Source organism: Nelumbo nucifera, chromosome 1, assembly GCF_055504915.1.
Source record: "Nelumbo nucifera cultivar China Antique chromosome 1, China Antique-T2T, whole genome shotgun sequence".
In the NCBI taxonomy this organism is placed as follows: Eukaryota; Viridiplantae; Streptophyta; class Magnoliopsida; order Proteales; family Nelumbonaceae; genus Nelumbo; species Nelumbo nucifera.
The window spans coordinates 13,822,852-13,842,418 of record NC_142649.1 but is presented as its reverse complement, the minus strand read 5'-3'; the positions used below and the strand labels follow the sequence as shown (position 1 = coordinate 13,842,418).

At 37.0% G+C, this 19,567-nt stretch overlaps 1 protein-coding gene across 2 annotated transcripts in view; it reads right to left on the bottom strand.

Annotated features, from left to right (window-relative positions):
- Positions 1-19,248, bottom strand: part of LOC104588062 (DNAse I-like superfamily protein) — a 36,941-nt gene extending 17,693 nt beyond the window's left edge. The window contains exons 1-6 of one of the 2 annotated variants that reach the window (XM_010245869.3): positions 18,897-19,248; positions 16,835-16,932; positions 14,912-14,952; positions 6,083-6,132; positions 3,895-3,964; positions 3,580-3,701 (exon numbers count right to left, since the gene is read on the bottom strand). In XM_010245869.3, coding sequence (XP_010244171.1) covers positions 3,580-3,701; positions 3,895-3,964; positions 6,083-6,132; positions 14,912-14,952; positions 16,835-16,932; positions 18,897-18,949 — 434 coding nt within the window. In that variant the 5' untranslated portion in view covers positions 18,950-19,248. Of the gene's footprint in view, positions 1-3,579; positions 3,702-3,894; positions 3,965-6,082; positions 6,133-14,911; positions 14,953-16,834; positions 16,933-17,986; positions 18,805-18,896 lie in introns of those variants that run through there. The other variant, XM_088895869.1, reaches the window with a different exon arrangement.
- Positions 19,249-19,567: the final 319 nt, after the last annotated feature.

The following is a 19,567-nucleotide window of genomic DNA, read 5'->3' as shown; positions in this document are numbered from 1 at the left end:
AGAATTGTGGGAAGTGGACCAAGTGGAATTCCGATGGAAGGGGTATAGATTTTATAAGAAACTACAACTCTTGAAAGCTAGACTCAAGATTTGGAATAAAGAGGTTTTTGGTAGATTAGAGCAAAGGAAAGTGGAAATCAGTCAGAGAGTGCAGGAGCTAGATGGACTAGAAGCTGAAAGAAGGCTGGGGAAGAGGGTAGGGTGGAAAGATGGAATTTGAAACAGGAACTGGAAGATCTTCTTAGGAAGGAGAAGATAAGTTGGAGGCAAAAATCCAGGTGCAAATGGCTAAAGGAAGGGGACATCAATACAAGGTTTTTTCATTCGTTGGCAAATGGGAGGAGAAGGAAGAATTCTGTTTCAAAATTGAAGTGGGATGGGCAATTGCTGACAAGGGAAGATGATATAGCTCAAGCTTTGGTTAATCACTTCAAATTAGTGTATGACAACCCAGGGAGACCTAGTGAGAGCTTAGAGCACTTGGAGTGGAGGGTGGAAGATAGTGTCTTATTGGAATCTTTGGAAAGAAGATTTGAGGCCCAACAAATGAGAAATGCAATCTTCTCCACGGATCGAGCTAAAGCTCCTGGGCCTGATGGTTTTTCGATGGCCTTCTATCAAGATTGTTGGGAGATAATTAGAGAGGATTTGTTGGAGGTTTTTGAAGAATTCTATGAGAGAGGCAAATTTAACTCGGGAGCAAATGCAACTTTTATTGCCTTGGTTCCTAAGAAGGACACTCTCCAACCAAAGGATTTCAGACCTATAAGCCTAGTGGGAAGCATGTATAAGATCATCTCTAAGGTCCTAGCGCTAAGATTAAAAAAATTCCTCCCATCTCTAATCTCACCGTATCAAGGGGCCTTTGTAGAAGGAAGACAAATTGTAGATCAAATACTTATTGCCATTGAATGTGTTGAGGTGAAGAGGAGGAGAAAGGAAAAGGGGTTAGTTTGCAAATTGGATCTTGAAAAGGCATATGACATGGTTGACTAGGATTTTTTACTAGACGTTCTCAAGCGGAGAGGGTTTGGGGAGAGATGGTGCAGTTGGGTAAAGGGATGCATTTCTTCATGTCATTTCTCAATATTGGTGAATGGTGTAGCTAGGGGTTTCTTTCCTGCAAAGAGGGGTATTAGGCAAGGAGATCCATTGTCCCCATTCCTCTTTACCCTAGTAGCTGATGTGTTGAGTGCCATGATTTCGAGGGCAGATGCTAACAATTTGATAAGAGGTTGGAGGATTGGTAGGGACGAGGTGGTGGTCACACACTTGCAATTTGCAAATGACATCATCTTGTTTTGTGACGGGGAGGAAGGGGAATTACAGAACTTAAAGAATCTAGTGCTTCAATTTGAAAGGAAGTCCAATCTTAAAGTGAACTGGGGAAAAAGTTGTGTGGCAGGGCTCAATCTAGGGGAAGAGGAGGTGGATTCCCTAGCTAGGATTTTGGGGTGTGAAATGGGGGGCTGGCCTTTACAATATTTGGGGCTACCACTGAGAGGGATCCCAATGGTTGAGAGTTTTTGGTACCCTGTAATTGAAAGATTCTCCAAGAGGTTAGTAAATTGGAAGAGGAATTACATCTCTTTAGGGAGTAGGATAACCTTAATCAAGTCAACCTTAGCCAACCTACCAGTTTATTTCCTATCTACCTTTAGAGTACCAATAAAAGTAGCTAACCAATTAGAGAAGATAATAAGGGATTTCTTGTGGAAACCAGGGATACTAAGAAGGATCACTTAGTGAAGTGGGAGGTGGTTTCTAGGAGTAGGGATGTTGAAGGCCTTGGGTTAGGAAATATAAGATTAACATGGCTTTGCTGGGGAAATGGATTTGGAGACTACCGATGGAACAGGACAGACTTTGGTCTAGAGTGATTGTTAGTATTCATGGATTGGCAGATAACGGCTGGGATTCAGGACTCGACCCTGAGGCTTCTCAGTTTTCTCCTTGGAAAGCTATTCAAGGTATTTTGCCTCTTATGCTTCCTTATTTCAAATATGATGTCTGCGCTAAAAATAAAGTCTTGTTTTGGGAAGATGTTTGGGTTGGTGAAAACTCCCTTAGAGATAGATTTCCTTCTATTTACTCCTTGTCTGAAAACAAAAGAAAAGTGATCTCTTCAGTGTTTGTTGATAACTCCTGGGATTTGGGCTTGAAAAGAGGTCTAAGGGATTCTGAAATGGGGATGGTTGATGATTTGATCACTCAGTTAGGGGAAGTCTTTCTTGATCAGTCCTGTAGAGATAGCAGAATTTGGAAACCTTCCCCTTTTGGTTTTTTCAATTGCTCTTCTTTCTATAACATTTTGCTTCAGACCTCTAACCTTGTAGGGAAATTTCCTTCAAAGGAGGTGTGGGATAGCCCTGTACCCCCTAAAATTCAGGCCTTTTGTTGGGAAGTAGTACTCCAAAAAATCAACACCTTGAATTTATTGCAGAAAAAGAGGCCAAATATGTGCCTCTCCCCCCATGTTTGTTGCCTCTGTTTGGGTTCTGGTTAGACAATTTCACATTTACTAATCTCATGTCCCTTTGTGTTCTTTATTTGGTCTTAGTTCTCTTCTCTCTTTGGCTGCAGGTGGACTCCCTCCTCAAGCGTGGTAAACCTCTTTGATCCAACTTTTTACAGGCAACCAACGGTTCGTGGAAGGATTATGTGGAGAACCACTAGAGCTGCTGTATTGTGGTCAGTGTGGGAGGAAAGAAACAATAGGATCTTTAAAGGCAGATGTAGATCCAAGGAAGAGGTTGTGGAAGGAATAACTACTAAGGTTATCCATTGGTTGAAATCCTGTGATCTTTTTAAGGATTTCTTAGTTGAAGACATTTATAGAAGTTGGGGTATTATGGCATCTACTACTACTTCCAAAGATATGATACAGGAAGTTTGGTCACCACTAGCACAACAAAGGGTGAAACTGAACTTTGATGGAAGCTCTATAGGTAATCCAGGCCCATCTGGTATAGGAGGTGTTTTCAAAGATAATGAAGGCAAGATAATGGCTTTGTTTTCATGTCCAATAGGAGTTGGAGATTCCTTAAGAGCGGAAATCTTGGCACTACATCAAGGTGTAAAACTGGCCAAACAGTTGGGGCTACAGTAGATTGAGATAGAGGGAGACTCCAAGTTGGTAATTGGGTGGATGCAATCAGGACAGCTGGGAATTTGGCAATATAGACAGCTGATAAGGGAAATTCTTAGCATAACAAGGGAGGTGGGTGTTTGTTTCAACTGGGTAAGGAGATCAGCAAATGGTTTTGCTGACGCCCTAGCAAAACAAGGGACTGTAAGGGAGAGTCTTTTTTGGGCAGTGCTGTAACGTTTGATGTTTATTGGATCAACCTTTTCTAATAAGGGTTGAATTCTGTATTTCAGGTTAATTTATCTCTAATGAAAGTTATCGTTTCTGATCAAAAATAATAATAATAATTAACACATCAGCCATGAGAAGTGTAAAGATGTAGAAAAAGACAATCCAGACTCAAAGCACTGATACAATAAAATAATAATTTAAATACATAATCACAAGAAAAGGTATTGCTTGTCTATTTTAAATCAAAGTAGAAAACATACATGCTGTGCCTGTAGAAGATCCCACATCCATCACGCTTCTGTCCACTTCTCTGAATGTAAATACTTGAATACCCATGGTTCTCCACATTCCCCTTGTAGAAGGCATCATACTCGTCTAACTCCTAATTGACTATCTTCTTAATTAAGTGAAGACCAATAAGGTGTATATTATGGTATAAAGGAGCAAAAGTTCATACAAGCAATTAAATTATAACAAAAAATGAAGTAAAACATATTAACTGACATAAGAAATACACAACTTCATCATTTATTATATTAAAGAAAATTATGGACAAAATAGAAAGCAATACACACCTGTATACAGAAGAAGTCAGCCTCAAGGCTTTTAAGAACTGTTAAAATTGCTTGAGAACGAGTTTTCCACCTACACAAACATAGATATATTCAAATAATTGATTCAATTATTATGTGTGTGTGGAGAGAGAGAGAGAGAGAGAGAGAGAGAGCATTGGGGATTCGTCCATGATTTAAACTTAGGGTCCATGTCACAAACTTGGAGAGAAGCCCCATATCATGGCTCAAACAAGGTTTAAAATGTACTTGTCAGTTTGAAAATGTTAATTATCCAAATAAAGGAAAGAGTCAGAAATATCATATGGAAATATTGGAAAAATTAGACATGGTGAAAACATTGTAAAATATGTAGCAATATTACAATGATATTTTATGAAATCATAAATGAAACATAGAGACAAGCTTTTAGATGTTTTTTCTTTTTTATCAGCACTTTTAGATTATTATCTTGTTCCAAACCATCAGAAAAGGCCAAAAAAATTAAGGTTAATAGACAACATAATAAGCTGCAAAATTGTTCTGCAGACTTTAAGAATTAAAACTACATAATAGAGTAAGTTCAAGCAAAAACTCACAGCAAGTGTAAACAATTCTTATAGATCAGCCAAATAATCTATTACTCACACAAAAACTAAGATTTAATGGCACATTCAAAACAGAATTTTTGAGTTGTTTCTAAGTGCCATCATCTTCATTAAGCAGGTAGTAATACTTCTGCTCCATAAATCTGCAATGTATTGCCAACTTATCATGTTATAGTACCACCTTCTGTACTCCATATAGCACTGGTAGTTTTCACTAGGGAATATGTTGATTCCAGTAATATATCATTATGGTACCCATGGAAATGGAAATACATCATGAATTGTTGGGAGATATGTCAACATTTTAAGCCTTCAAAATAGTTATTGTATTTTATAATATTTTCAACAAAAAAGTCCATGATTATATTCTATTTCTTACTAATGTTATTTTAAGTATCTGATTTATAATGAAGCAAAGAGGGAAACATGTCTGAAGACATGAGAACATGGGTTCGAGTCTGAGAGTAGCCACTTTGTGCAAAAATGACAAGGTTAGGTTGGGTAATGGCCCCTTTATATGAGATGTCAATATGGATATTTAAGATGGTAGAATGACAGTTAACATCTCCCACCACAGTCATTACTAATTTGATAAGCTAATAAAGTCTAAGAAGAGCATTTATATCTGAGAAAAATATCTTCCCCTCCAGTTCTTCAAAGAAACTCTGTTTAGATATCCTGCCTGAGGAAAACATCTCCCACCATTTCTTATGGTTCAAAAGAGCATAGTCAAAAGAATGAGAAAAGGGGGGGTCAAGTTATACACTTGCCACCTAGTGAGAATCTCAGTCCAATTGAATATACACATTGGTTAGATCTAGAAAAGTAAGTTTAGATTACAGGCAATTCATTTAAAAATGTAGATTATCAGAACTCAATATAAAAAAAAAAAAAAGCAATATTACTGCAGGGTTGTGAAAATAGATTGGGCATTCAAGATTATAATATTGAGGGAACCAGAAAATTCAGGCATTTTGTCCAAAATTTGTTCTAAGAAACATCAATCTGCTAAGGTCTATGTAATTTCTAGTTTTGGTACAACATTTCACTGCTGATAGTGTTGAATCAGCAAAATCCAAGGCAGATATTTGTTTGTCAAGCAAAGACAGGCCTAATCAGAAATTTTTCTGAAGCAAAATATATCAACAGTATTTCAAACTTTTGTATTCCTCAATATTCATATCCTCTCAACAAAATATTTGTATATCAGCAGACTAGAGCATACTTTGAACCATGCTCATCTCCTGGGCAAGGATTAAAATATCAATACACCCAATACCCAAAGTTGGTATTGGTGTGTGTCGATATTACCAATACTCCATTTTGTTTTTCCTACCCTTTTATTTTATTTTATTAGAGCATTGGAGGGATGCTGTTTGTCATCCCAAACTTTTTAAAGCTTTTAAAACTCTTGTGTATCAGTGTATCCATGTGTATCTAGATACACTGATGATATTTTAATCCTTGCTCCTGGGTATGTTTCTTGTTGACATCTTTCTATCTTTGATACAATTTTACAAGAATAACCTTGCACAACTAAAAATGAAAAGTGTAAGCATTGCACCCTTTAGGTTGACTGAACATGAAAAACTTAGAAGACTTACTTGAGACAAGGTGATGGAGAGTGCGGAAAGTAAGAACTCTTCACATACACCTATATATGGAAGATTAAAATGTTAAAGACAACCTAGGTAGAATAAGTTCCAAATCACAAACGAAAAATTTATGAATTTATGATATTCTGAGTTGTGAACAGAATAGAATGGCGAAACAGGATTCATGTAGCTGACTCGTATAGTTGGGACAAGGCTTAGATGATGTCATGATGATGATGATAATATTCTTAGTTGCAGAAGATATTGAGACCTTTCAAGTGATTGATAAGATTAAGTACTATAGTCATGAATTGTACCAAGAACACAAGAATCTCACATGTGCAATGGAGTTGACACCCCTAACTGGGGTTCCGCATGTTCTGTCTTGTCATTTCTATTCATAGAAAGTTTCAGTAAGCAGCCCCTACCAAGTACAAACTACAAGATAAGCCCTTCTTTTTTGGGCATTTTTTAGGTCATGAGATTGAAGCTTGCAATGGCCAAGATCACTTGTGAAAAAGTCCGAGTAGAGAAATATAAAGCTGTCATAGACTATGGAGACAAATAAACAAGCAATCTGGAGGGGATCCACCATCCAAAGGAGAGTTCAGATTGGCCATGTCCCACATGGCTGAACTAGAATAGTGCATCTAGGAATAATCATAAGGTACCCATTTAGGAAAGTTTTAATCATAGTTTTCAAGGCGCCAAGGCGAGGCTAGGTGACAGGTGGGCGCCTTGTCACCTAGTTGCCTAGGCGATGGATTTATTATGGAGAAAACATAGATCCTAGAGTAGTTCCCTAGGTACCATAACCATATTTTTTTTATGAATGCAAATAATTTATTAAATCAGAATATAAGGCAATACAAGAAACCCATGAAGAGGCACGAGCTGTTACCTCTTCTAACAAAGTATTACATCAATTAAGAACCGGATAAGCAGAAATAAACAGAAATAAAACTACATAGCAGCCCAAAACAAATGATCCCTTGAAACCCCTTGCTTAGCTAGTCCATCCGCTAAGGAATTTGCTGATCTTTCTACCCAAAGAGAGGTAACTGTCATATTTCTTGTGAGTCAATTGACTTTCCTCGATAAATCTCTACATCGCCACATAGCTGAAGCTGGATTTGTCAGCCATCCCACAACAATTTTAGAGTCTCCTTCAACTATCAAGTGTTGAACTCCTAACTGTTCAGCAATCTGGATGCCTTGTACAGCCGCTAAGATCTCTGCTCTATTTGAGTCTCCTATTCCCACAGGGCCTGAAAACAAAGCTAGGATGTTGCTCTCTCTATCTCTCAGCACCCCTTCTATCCCCAAAGGACCTGGGTTTCCTTGGCTACTACCATCAAAATTCAGCTTTTCCCAACCTTCAGGCGGAGGCTTCCACACTGCAGCTGCCTTGTCCCTCCTCGTATGACTAGTGGCTACCGCCTTCCAGTTACTCCAAATGTCATCAAAGGAAAACATATGAAAGAAGTCCAAAGTTCTTAGCCAATGAATGTCTCTAGTCAATATACAATCCTCAACAGTTTGTAAGCTTCTTTCCTTTTCTTTGAACACCCTAGCATTCCTTTCTTCCCAAATTGTCCACAAGGCTGCTGCTCTAATACATCTCCACGTCGTTTTTCCTTTTTTTGTAGGCCACACAAAACAAGAAGGATCGAACAGTTGACTTAATTTTGAGGACAGATTCCACCTGCATCCAAAGAAAGAAAAGATCCAACTCCAAATAGCACTAGAAAAGGAACAAGATACAAATAAGTGGGAGCAATCCTCACCACTAGCCCTGCAAAGTACACACCAGTTAGGGGACAAGCACATGAAAGGCCTTTTATTCTGCAAGCAATCCAGAGTATTGATCTTTCTTTAAAACACCTCCCAGCAGAATATTATAATTTTAGGAGGAACAAGTCTGAACCAAATTTCCTTAGCAGGGAAACCCAACTGTCCCATGGAAGGGAAAAGGGACTTAAAAAGGAAGCACAAGTGAAAAAACCTTTTGGATGAGGGGACCAAAGTCTCACATCCGAGTGAAGAGGGTCCAGAAAGACACTGCCAAGAAGAGACAATTCTGAAGCACTACTAAGTTCAACATCCCTCAAACCTCTCCTAAAACCAAAGTCCCAGCTTAAGGAAGAGGGTGAAGTAATAGAAGGAAGAAAATGAGAAACAGTTTTTTCCTTGTAAGGGGAAAGAGAATAGAGAGCCGGAAATTTGTCCTTAACGGCAACAGTACCCACCCAAGTATCTTCCCAAAATAAAAGTCACCAGAGTTGACATCATACCTAACCAAGTTGAGAAACTGAGGGAGGACACTCTGAATTGCTTTCCAAGGAGATGCCAATGTAGCTTGATGTGATACACCCGCATCCCAACCATTTTCCCGTCTGCCATGTATACTAGCTATCACTTCATGCCACAATCTCTCCCTTTATCTAGGCCACCTCCATAACCACTTCCCTAAGAGAGCTTTATTCCTTTGAGCTAACCTTCCTACTCCCAGTCCACCCTCCTCTTTACTCCTACAAACTATTTCCCAATTGATTAGATGATCTTTCTTATCCTCCCCAGGCTTCCATAGAAAATATCTCATTATCCTCTCCAACTTCTTAGCTTCCCTAATAGGAATCCTAAAGATAGAGAGAAAATAAACCGATAAATTTGCTAGGGTAGATCTCAATAAAGTCACTCGACCCCCTATGGAAATGTAGTTCTTTTTCCAAGAAGCTAATCTTCTCTCAAACTTTTCCAGAATTGGGGTCCAAAATCTACTCTCCTTTGGGTTAACCCCTAGAGGGAGACCTAGATACTGTAAGGGCCAAGAAGAAATGGGACAACCTAAACAAAATCTGCCACAAACTGCAAAGTCCTCTCATTCAGATTAACCCCTACCACACAACTCTTATCCAGGTTTATCTTCAAATTGGAGACATTCTTAAAGTGTTGTAACAATGCTTTGAGATTTCTCACTTCCCGCCTGTCACCCCCTTCATAAAAAATCATGATATCATCGGCAAACTACAGGTGGGTTACCCGGACATTGTTCCTTCCAGTCCTCCAGCCTCTAACTTCCTCTTCCCTATCTGCTTTAGAGATCAATCTACTGAAGACATCTACAACTAGGGTAAAAAGAAAAGGGGAGAGAGGGTCACCTTGTCTAAGGCCTCTACAAATTAGGAAAAAATCTTTCACCACCCCATTAACCAAAACGGAGTAATGGCAGGAACTAATACAGCCCTTTACCTAATTGCACCATCTATCTCCAAACCCACAGCATCCTAGGACCTCTAGTAAAAAGCTCCAATCCACAAGATCATAAGCCTTCTCCAAATCTAGTTTACAAACAAAACCTTGGGTTCCTGACTTTCTCATGTCCTCCACGCACTCATTTGCTATTAGGATCTGATCCGTTATTTGCCTTCCCTGCACGAAAGCACCTTGTTCTTGACTGGTGATGGAGAGTAGTACTACTCAGATTCTCAATTACAACACTTTAGCCAGGATTTTATAGATGCTTGTCACTAGACTGATTGGCCTATAGTCCTTAGGGTTCTTTGCACCTACCTTCTTTGGGATTAAGGCTAGGAAAGTAGCATTGACTCCAGGGCTCACTGTTTTTTTATTTGCAAATTCCTAAAACACCCCAACAAGGTCTTCTTTAACCACATCCCAACAATCCTGATAGAATGTCATTGTAAAGCCATCTAGACCATGTGCTTTGGATCTATCCATTGAAAACACCACCTATCTGATCTCTTCTTCACTAAAGTCCCTTTCTAACCAATTTGCTTGTTCTTCAGACAATCTAGTCCACTCCAAGTCTTCCAAGGTTGGCCTATTATTCAACGGTTTCCTGTAGATTGATTTGAAATGATCCACAAAACATCTAGCTATCTCATCTTGATTTGTGAGTTCCTCCCCATTCACCTCTAACTTAGCCACGAAATTTTTTCTTCTCCTCCCATTAGCCAATGCATAGAAAAATTTAGTATTCCCATCCCCTTCCTTAATCCATTTATGTCGCGACTTTTGCCTCCACGAGATTTCCTCTCTCAAAAGGACCTCTTCCAGGTCCTTCTTTAGGTTTTCTCTCAAAACTCATTCTTGCTCACTCATCATCCTTTGAGCTTCCTTGGAATCAAGTTCCTTAGTCCTGGACATCAAGTCAATTTTTTGCTCCTCTATCCTTCCAAAGTGTTCCCTATTCCACTCCTTAATTTGGGATCTCAACCTTTTCAATTTTTTGTGGAATCTTACTCCCTTCTAATTCACTCCTCTTAATTCTTCTCTCCACCATTCCCCAATCAAGTGCACAAAATCCGGATGAGTTAACCACATATTCTCAAATCTAAAAGGCCGAGGACCAGAAGTTAAGGTTTCAGGACTTAGCCATCAAGTTCGTCCAATGGTTCTCTCACTCTTCAATAAAGAGGAATCTGTCTAATTTTGAGCAAAGGGGGTTTTCTTGGAAATTCGACCATGTAAAATTGGCTTGTAAGAGGGGTAACTCCTTTAGACCATAGTTATTAATGAAATCATTGAACTTCCTCATGCTGGTTGTAATTGTCCTTTGGGGGTTATTAGATTCGGTACAAAACCTAAATACATTAAAGTCCCCCTCAAGACACCAAGGACTCTCCCACAGACCTCGTATGGCATACAACTCTTCCCACATCTCATTCCTCTCTCTATACGAGTTTGGCCCATAGACATTGGTTAAGACCCAGGTGAAGCCATCCCCCACATTCCTAACCTTTAAGGGCACAGAAAACCTATAATAGTCCTTTTCTTGAAAAGTTGTTACTCTCTCCCTTTGATCTAATTTCTCCTCCCTCTCTTTATACTCCTCCAACAACGCGCAGATTCTCTTCCAAATTCTCTCTAGTTCCTCCTTTTGTCCCTCTTCCACTGCCATCTCACCTTCTCTCAGTTCGCATTCAGAGCTTCCAGTCTCTCTTCTCATCCCCCACACTAGAACTTCCGCTCGGGATGCTGGTGTATCTGTTTCAAGCACAGAAGGCACATTAGTAACCAAAACCGAATGGACAACAGTACCTGTAATGTTTGGGACTGAGGGGACGACTTTCCAAGGGAGAGGGATTCTCGTAAAGAGATGGGCCTAAAGCTGTTCCCTGTGACTAAGCTTGCGTGAGAGAGAGTTTACACTGTGAATCAAAACCCTGTCTGCTTTAATAGGTGAAAGACTCTTCCATTTCTGTCCTTCTTCTAGTGTTACGTTGCAGGTTGGAGCGTGAGAAGAGTTTCCTACCAGCATCATATCTTGCTCTTCCTGCACTAATGGACCGACTTCCTTTGCAAGTACAAGCAGCACCTGAACCGTAGCCTTAGGCAACTGATCTTTAACCTTCACGACGTCTTCCTCGAACTTTGGTGCCTCGTCTTCATCCTTGTTCTCTTGAAAAAGTAACTCTCTTGAATAATTATTAAGGAAATATGGTTATGGTACCAAGCTCAAGGAATGTGTTTGGTATCATAACCATATTTCCTTAATAATTATTCATAATTTTTTTGATAAATAATAATTATTCATAATTTTCATAAGAAAAGTATAGAGTTCATGTTAAAGTATAGAAAATCAACATATTAATGAGAAGAAAAGGAAGGAAAAGAAAATTCAAAAAATATAGGGGTTGGACCCTTATTTTTGTTATAGTAGTAGTAGAAAATGTGTTGATTAGACAAAATTTTATGTTCTTCCTTAGTTATTGGTTCAGGTTTTAAAGTCTTTGAGGGTTCAATACAGCATTTAGCAATGTTTGTATTGATTAAACCTTAACAAATAAGAAAATAATAAAAAGAAATTAGTATATAAACACACAAAATGAATATTTTAGTTTAATAGTGCCTATTTTATAATTATAACATCAAAAAATAGAGAATAAAAAAGTATTTTATAATTCATAGTACAAAACTGGTTGGCGATAGGCGAGCCTCAAAGGGCGCCTTGTCGCCTAGGCGTCCCCTTGACAACTATGGTTTTAGTGTGTATTTTTGTGTATGAATCTGAATTTGCAATTCATGGAGCATTGTAAATAATCCTCAACTAAAACATTAAGCATATTATAGTCCAAGGTTCAAAAACCATTGTCTCAATTCTAAAGATAATGACAAGATTTGGCTCTCAGTAATAACTGAAATAGATTTTGATGTGTATACCTCAAAGTAATGACAAGATTTGTCTCTCAGTAAGACTAATCTACTTCACCTTTTCCAACTTCATTTTATAAGTAATTTTTAATAAAAACAATGGTATCATGTGTCATGAAACTATAAAACTTTGAAAAGAAAAAAAAAGGAAAAAAAAGTGCTGATTCAGGGAGAATCTCTTTTTGATAAACTGGGCATATAACTAGTAACGAGACTGAAGATACCCTATTAAAAACTGCAGAGACAGATGTATATGATGTACATGTTCTTAAAAGCTTATATTTGTAGTTTCAAATGTAGCTTTATAGGGAGTGCACCCCCTTCATATTTTTTACTATTAATACAACTCAAGCTTACCTATCGAAAAACCCCTATTTATAATGACAGGAATGGTGTTCGTAAAACAACTCCATTTTGCAGCACACATCAGAAATTTTGTATCAGTTTAGAAAAAAAGGCAGGTTCCCTGTATGTGGGTCCCATAGACAAACATGTCAAATAGTACTTTTGTTTCAAGAGCCATCTTGTTAAACTGACTATAATTGATTATAATTTGTTTAATGGTAGAAAAAGTATTTTTAAGTTTTAAGGACAATTACATCTCTGTTATTTTTCGATGAGTATGTTATACACGGTACAGGTATAGCTCTTCATAAATGTTTCTAAGGGCACCTCGCCCTCTTTACCACTTGCAGTGATTAATGCATTTATATTTAATCCGACTTTCCATCATTTGGATTCATCATATAAAAACAAAAATATATTATAAAAATTAAAATTGGAAGATAAAATAAACCTGCTACATACTTAAGTCCTGTTCTTTTGGGTGCTAAACCCAAAACCTCTTGCTAGTATCAGATTCCATAGGATGTTGGAGTAAGGATCATTTATAAAAAAGGGTGCAATTAAGATTTATGATAAAAAGATACCCCAAGCTAACCACTTCCAGTACCCTAGATACAATCCATAATGAAGGAGAAAATGAAGATGATATTGCTAATAAAATTAGAGCAAGGTAGTTAATAGTGGAGAGGTGCATCTGGTGTACTTGTGACTGGTGTGTAATTATGACATGTTGACACTATAAGGAGAATATTGTAAGATGGCGATAAAAACAACAATGTTATATGGAATAGTGAATTTGGTAACAAAAAAAAATAACATGTCTAAAAAAGGAGTGTGACTAAGATGAAGATATTGAGCAAAGATGAAATCAGTTACTCTTTTTCTCAAAAAAAAAAGTGATGAAGATGTTGAAATGGATAAGTGGCAACACTGGAAAGGATAAAATTTGAAACAAGTGCATGCAAGACAACTTAAGAGCAGCCGCGATTGGTAACAAAATAAGTAAAATTTATCTGAGGTGGTCTGGTCATGTGCATAGCCAATGACTGCACCAATGAGAAGTACAAGTATCTAAAAGAGCAATAGTAAGATTAAAAAATGTGAGTTGAAGTGCTAACAAATAATGCTGAGTTGTGTAGCTGATTCAAAATAGTTGCAATTAATGCTGAGTTGAGTTGAGTAACTTTGCTCTAATTATATATCCCCATATCATAAACATAATCAGTTGAGAAATAGTCTACTAGATGTATAGAAAATTAAAAGGAAGTAAAAAGTTTGGTAGTGTAAAATTCATTTCCCTTGCATGCCCATCTTCGTAATAATGAATGATATATTATTTTTTCTAGCATATCAGTTTTGGATCCCTTATTCAGTTTTTTAATAGATAAAATAAATGAATCTACGTCTTGCTTGGATATGAGATCACTAAATTGCACAACCTGATGTTTAACAAATACCATAGTTTGCCAAGACACTAAGGTGAGGCTAGGCAAAAAGGGAGTGCCTTGACATCTAAGCAACTAAGTACTGATTGGTTTAAATTGTTTTTTTTCTTTTTTCTTTTGGATAGCTTATTTTCCTAGAGGGTGGATATCTTATTCTGTTAGTACAAGGAGATATAAAAAGAATATCTACATGTTTATGCATGAGATAATGATAAATCAAATAATGAAGCAAAGGCAAAGAAACAAATAGACAAGGTCCCTGCTAGGTTGAATTTGGCAAAGATATAAATGGGAGAGTAAGTTTTTATATGTATTAATTGCAGAGGAAAATAATAGTAGAAGGTTTCCCAATTAGAAAATGGAGAAAAGTGATTAGAGAGAAAGAGGAGAAAAACATATGAGAGGGTAGAGCCCTAATTTGACATAGAGAGAGAAAAATGATGATGATGACGGTGATGATGATGATGCCTCTTTTTGTTTACATAAATTCAGAGAGAAGTAGAAAAAGAGGCTTGCTATGGCAAATACCATAAAGTTATTATTTAAAGTCTTACCAAAATGAATACTTTCCATTTCTATGGTGGATTTTTTCCATGACCATTTTACGGATCTCTAAATTGAAATTTACTTCATAATAATGCCCTCATACACTGTTTTACCCTTATTTATAAAACATTTGTTTACCAGTACTACATAGACAAGGTACAAATTTGGAAGTAATAAGATATTCCTACAAGTATAATGTAAAGTTACCAACTTATTATGACACAATTTCAAAAAGGATTTATTAAGTAACATCTAATTCAACATTGTACCAAAAAAAAAACATGATATAACAATATGAATATATGATTCTGGAAAGATGGCATACCTGAGCCAAAATATTATACGAGACAATACGGAATCTGCAGCCTGAAACATAAAGTTTAAAACCCAAAATGCTTAGATTGTGCATAATAGACCATTCCAGCTTTTCTTCTTTCATTCAATATTAAACATCACAAGGAGATCCAAACAACCTCAAATTTCTTCCCCAAGTTAGGACTACCATGTCAAATAGATGACTACATCAGATGGTGCGAATATTTTCATAATAGATCATATGCATTAAGGTGAAGAGGACCTTTTGGTTAAGAGAACAAATGCTTAAATCTTGGGCTAGACATTCTATTTAAATGTATCTATGCTATTTAAGAAATGTAAAAGAGAAATAAAAGAAAGCTACTGAAAGAAAAAAGTCAAAACAATTAAATAAACTGGTTACTTGGTCTTGGGGTTTTAAAATAAACAAATAAAAGTCACTCACTGCCAAGGTTCATTTGGTGGGTTATGCCTCATTTTAACTCTAAGTGTTTCTTATCTGGCTTCTTGTTATATTATGATGAGCTAAGCATGAATTTGATGATATAATAGTAATTCCTTATATCATAGGTTGTAAATATGATGTTTAAAGTTCAAACAATTTAGCCAATGTAGGACTTAAACCTACAATGCTAGAACCATTGTGTTAATAACATGATGCTCTAACTAACTGAAAATATTTTATCTTCAAAAAACAACGTGATGCTCTAACTAATTAGACCAATAGCCTTTTGAAAATATTCTATTTCTTTCAGAACTGTGTTTTTCTTTTTTTTTTTTATGATCAGTTCTTTCAGAACTTTGATTCGCTTATACGTTTTTCAATTTTCCATTTCCTTCAGCCCCTTTTTGAGAAGTATTTTATTCTCAATAACACAGCTGCTTTGGTTGGCCTTTTTTCTTTATGGATAACATGAAAATATTTTAGAAATGTTCATTTTTGTAATCTGTTTTCAAAGAATCTGTTAATGGGCTGAAAGATGTATTCAGGCTGTTTTTTTTTCTATGTATTTTGTGGGTTTTTATGGTGGATGTACAATCTACCACTGTAAAGTTTCTCGGGTTCCTATTTGGATCCCCTTAGTTAAAGAAATATACTTTACCCTTTTCTCAAACAGTATCATTTTTTTAATTCCTATTTTATCCAAAGCGATCACTGCAGGTGATCCACCACACCTGGCCCTGAGTTGGAAAGTCTCTTTAAACCCTACTTTCTTCTCTCCAACAAGAAACAGATGGAGAGTTCTGTGGAAGTGCACTAGAGACACTACTCTTTGATCTATTCTGTGGTTAGTCTTCTTATGACATACTATCATTTAGCAACTTGAAGTTGGGAAAGGCTTTTTTCTTTGTTTGGTTGCAGGTAATCCACTACCCCTGGAAAGTCTCTTTAAATCCTACTTTCTTCTCTCCAATAAGAAATAGATGGAGAATTCTATGGAGGTGCACTAGAGAGGCTATTTTTGGTCTATTTGGAAGTAAAAGAATGGAAGAATATTCTGGAATAAATCAAGCATAAAGAAGAGTTCTTGACTTGGAGAAAAATCTTGGTAAAAAGTATGTCATTAGGTAAAGACCTTAAAGCTTTTTGACCCTTTCTATATGGAGGATATCTTCAGAAGATGGCAATAGGTGGCTGACTCTTCAATATTAAAGCCGAATAGATCCTTACAATGGTACCCACCTCAATCCTGACCCTCTGGTATGGGGAGAGCCGGGGGGAGGCAGTTATAAGAGATTGTTATGGCCACATCGAAGCTATTTCCTTGGGTCCAATTGCTATGGAAATTCAACCCGAAGACATTAAATGTAGAAATATTTAAGAAATTTGCAGCACTCAATTATCTGTAACAGAATTAGAGAGCTTTTTTTTTTTGAAAGATTATATGGTATGAATTATAAAGCAAAAAGAAAAATCAAGGAAAGAGCATACCATCATAGTTACTTCCACAATTGGTTTTATCATCCTCCACAGAAATGAATTTTGGAGATAATGGTATTTTTGATGTGCCCATTTTGCTCATACAAATCCTGTTGCATGATTAAACAATCAACATTTACTCCAGAAGCATAGACATAGTGTTGCAGTTGAACTTTGTCAGAGTTTAATCTTCATGACTTCTAGGTAGATCAATGTCAACAAAGTTTCATATAAAAGGGATTTAGTTATAAGTTAAACTTTTAATGTGTTACAAAAGATAATTAGCACACCATCAACAGCATCAGAAGATCTTGAACGAAGCCTCATTCAAAATGATTAACCTGAATTCTTATAAAAACAATTCAAATTTGATTTTCAGGAAATTTCCATAATACCGTATTTTAATTATTGGTCGGGAGATGAGATTTCCTAGGAAAAAAGAAAAAGATTTGCCTCAGTGTCATGTAGTGTTTTAAAAGCACAAGGCAGAAAAAACGCAAAGGGGAAATTTGCCCCTGAGATGCAAGGCAAGGTGTGCACCTTTTTGGAACAAGGCGCAAAAATACAAAAAATGCAAAAATTAAAGAAAATAAAAATATTAAATATAATATTAGTTATATTAATTAAAAATGTTTTAAAAAAAACCTATTATCTAAAATTAAAATACATAAACATAACATGTAAAACATATTCAAATGAAAAATTAAAAGTAAAATCAAACACATAAAACATATTCAAGCTGTCCCTCTAAATGTGCAGGGGTAAGGCTGCCTACATCTGTCCCCCCCCCCCCCCCCCGATTGCATTGGCAAGAGCCTTGTGCACTATGCTGCCCTATATAAAAAACATATTCAAGCATGTAAAACCCTCAACCTCTTTTATTTCCCAGTTGCATTACTTTGAATAGCTAATGTGATGTAAAACATCTTTGATTCTACAAGCTGCCTTTGTACCGAAAGCCCAAACAAGTCCATGTTATGGTCTTAAATTCTTAATGCCTACACATCAAAATGATTATATAATTTTAATTGCCTTTTAAAAGGATATTTTATTAGGATGAATGAATTAACAACATTAGAAAATAAGGTGTTCTACTCCACTACAATGAGTGGCGCAGTCTCCAGGCAAACAGAAAGAGCAAAAAAAAAAAAAAATGGCACACACCTGGGCAGAAGCGCAAGGCACACCAGGCACACACCTTTTGAAAGTGATGTGCACCTGGAGCATAGGCGATGCACATACCTTAAAATGCACCTCACCTGTGCAACTAGGCACACCTTTTAAATCACTGGTGCCATTCCCCACAAAAATGAGAACATTGTCGTTCTTGTTCAAGTAATTCAAAAAGAAGCAGAAGGCCAAAAGTCAAGAGATCAGTAGGAGAATGAACATGAAGTGTTAACTACTTAGTACAAGCTCCATCTAATTCCATTAACCCAAAAAAGAAAAAATTTGAAAAAGAAATAGAAACCAGCGTGTCATCTGTGTGTGTGAGAGTGTGTGTAGAATACAAGTTGAGTCACCCAAACAAGCTGTTTCAGTTTCCAAATGGACCGATTTAAGACACTAAATTAAATGAATCACCAAGTCCTATAAACTCTATAAAAATGTGGTTAGAGTGAAGCACAAGCAACTGCCGTACGCAACTGATAGTGATTATGGTAATAGATCAATTCACAAACGCACTATTTGTAAATGGAAACGGCTACATCAAAAAACTGCTTCTTGCCCACTCAACTTGACAAGGCAGACCAATACAAAACTAATCGAGCCTCGCACTTTACTCATGGGCCAGCTGTGTTAAATACTGATAACACAATTCAGCTAAAGAGAATTTCGTTGAATTGAAAAAAAAAAAAAAAGAAAGAAAGAAAGAAAACAAACTGCATGCAACACTAAATCAGATAACGCGATTAGCCTCAAACATTATAGTACTAGATGCAAAAGAAAACCCTAGAAAGTTGAAAAAATGGAAAGATGGAAAGAATCAAAATTTCTATCTCTCACGACGGAAAAAAAGAGAAGAAAAGAAAAGAAAGTAACTCGCGTTGAGGAAAAAACATTCATCTCATACCTTCGGAATGGGGAGATGGTGTTGCGGGGGAGAAACGTGAATGCCTTGAGCATTGGTTCGGCTGCTCCCGAGTTTTTGAAGCTGAGGACCCAACTCGGCAGTCGCTAAGTGCTTCGCTATTTCCGTTTTCTGTTTTAACTATTAGAAAGTGTTACCGTTTATTTTGACTTTTGAGTCACTCTCACCTCACTCACTCAAAGGAGTCTGGAGCGGGAAGCCGAACTGATTAGGGCTGCAAGTCAGGCGGGATGGGCCGGAATAAAGCTCAACTCACGTCTAAACCTAATGATTGGGATTTGGGCAGAAGGTTTCCAGCCCGAATTCTGAATAAAACTCAGGTAGCCTCCACTAAAGTTTAACTTAAATGGTTGTTATATGTTTGTATATATAAATATATATGTGGACAGGACTCGGGTTAGAAAAAGATAGAGTCGAGATTGGGTCAGGTTTAAACTACATAAGGGCTAGACCTAGATTTGGCCCGAAAATAAAAAAGCCTGAATTTTTGAATTAAGGCCTAGTCCAAGATTAAAAATCTAAATCTAGCCCATGTAAAAGTCTAAATCAATCCAGACTTAGGTTAGGCCCACTGAATTGCACCCCTAGAACTGATCTGGGCGCCAATGAAGGAGTGTTGGAGCGCCAAATTTTGAAGGGACCTTACCTGGGAT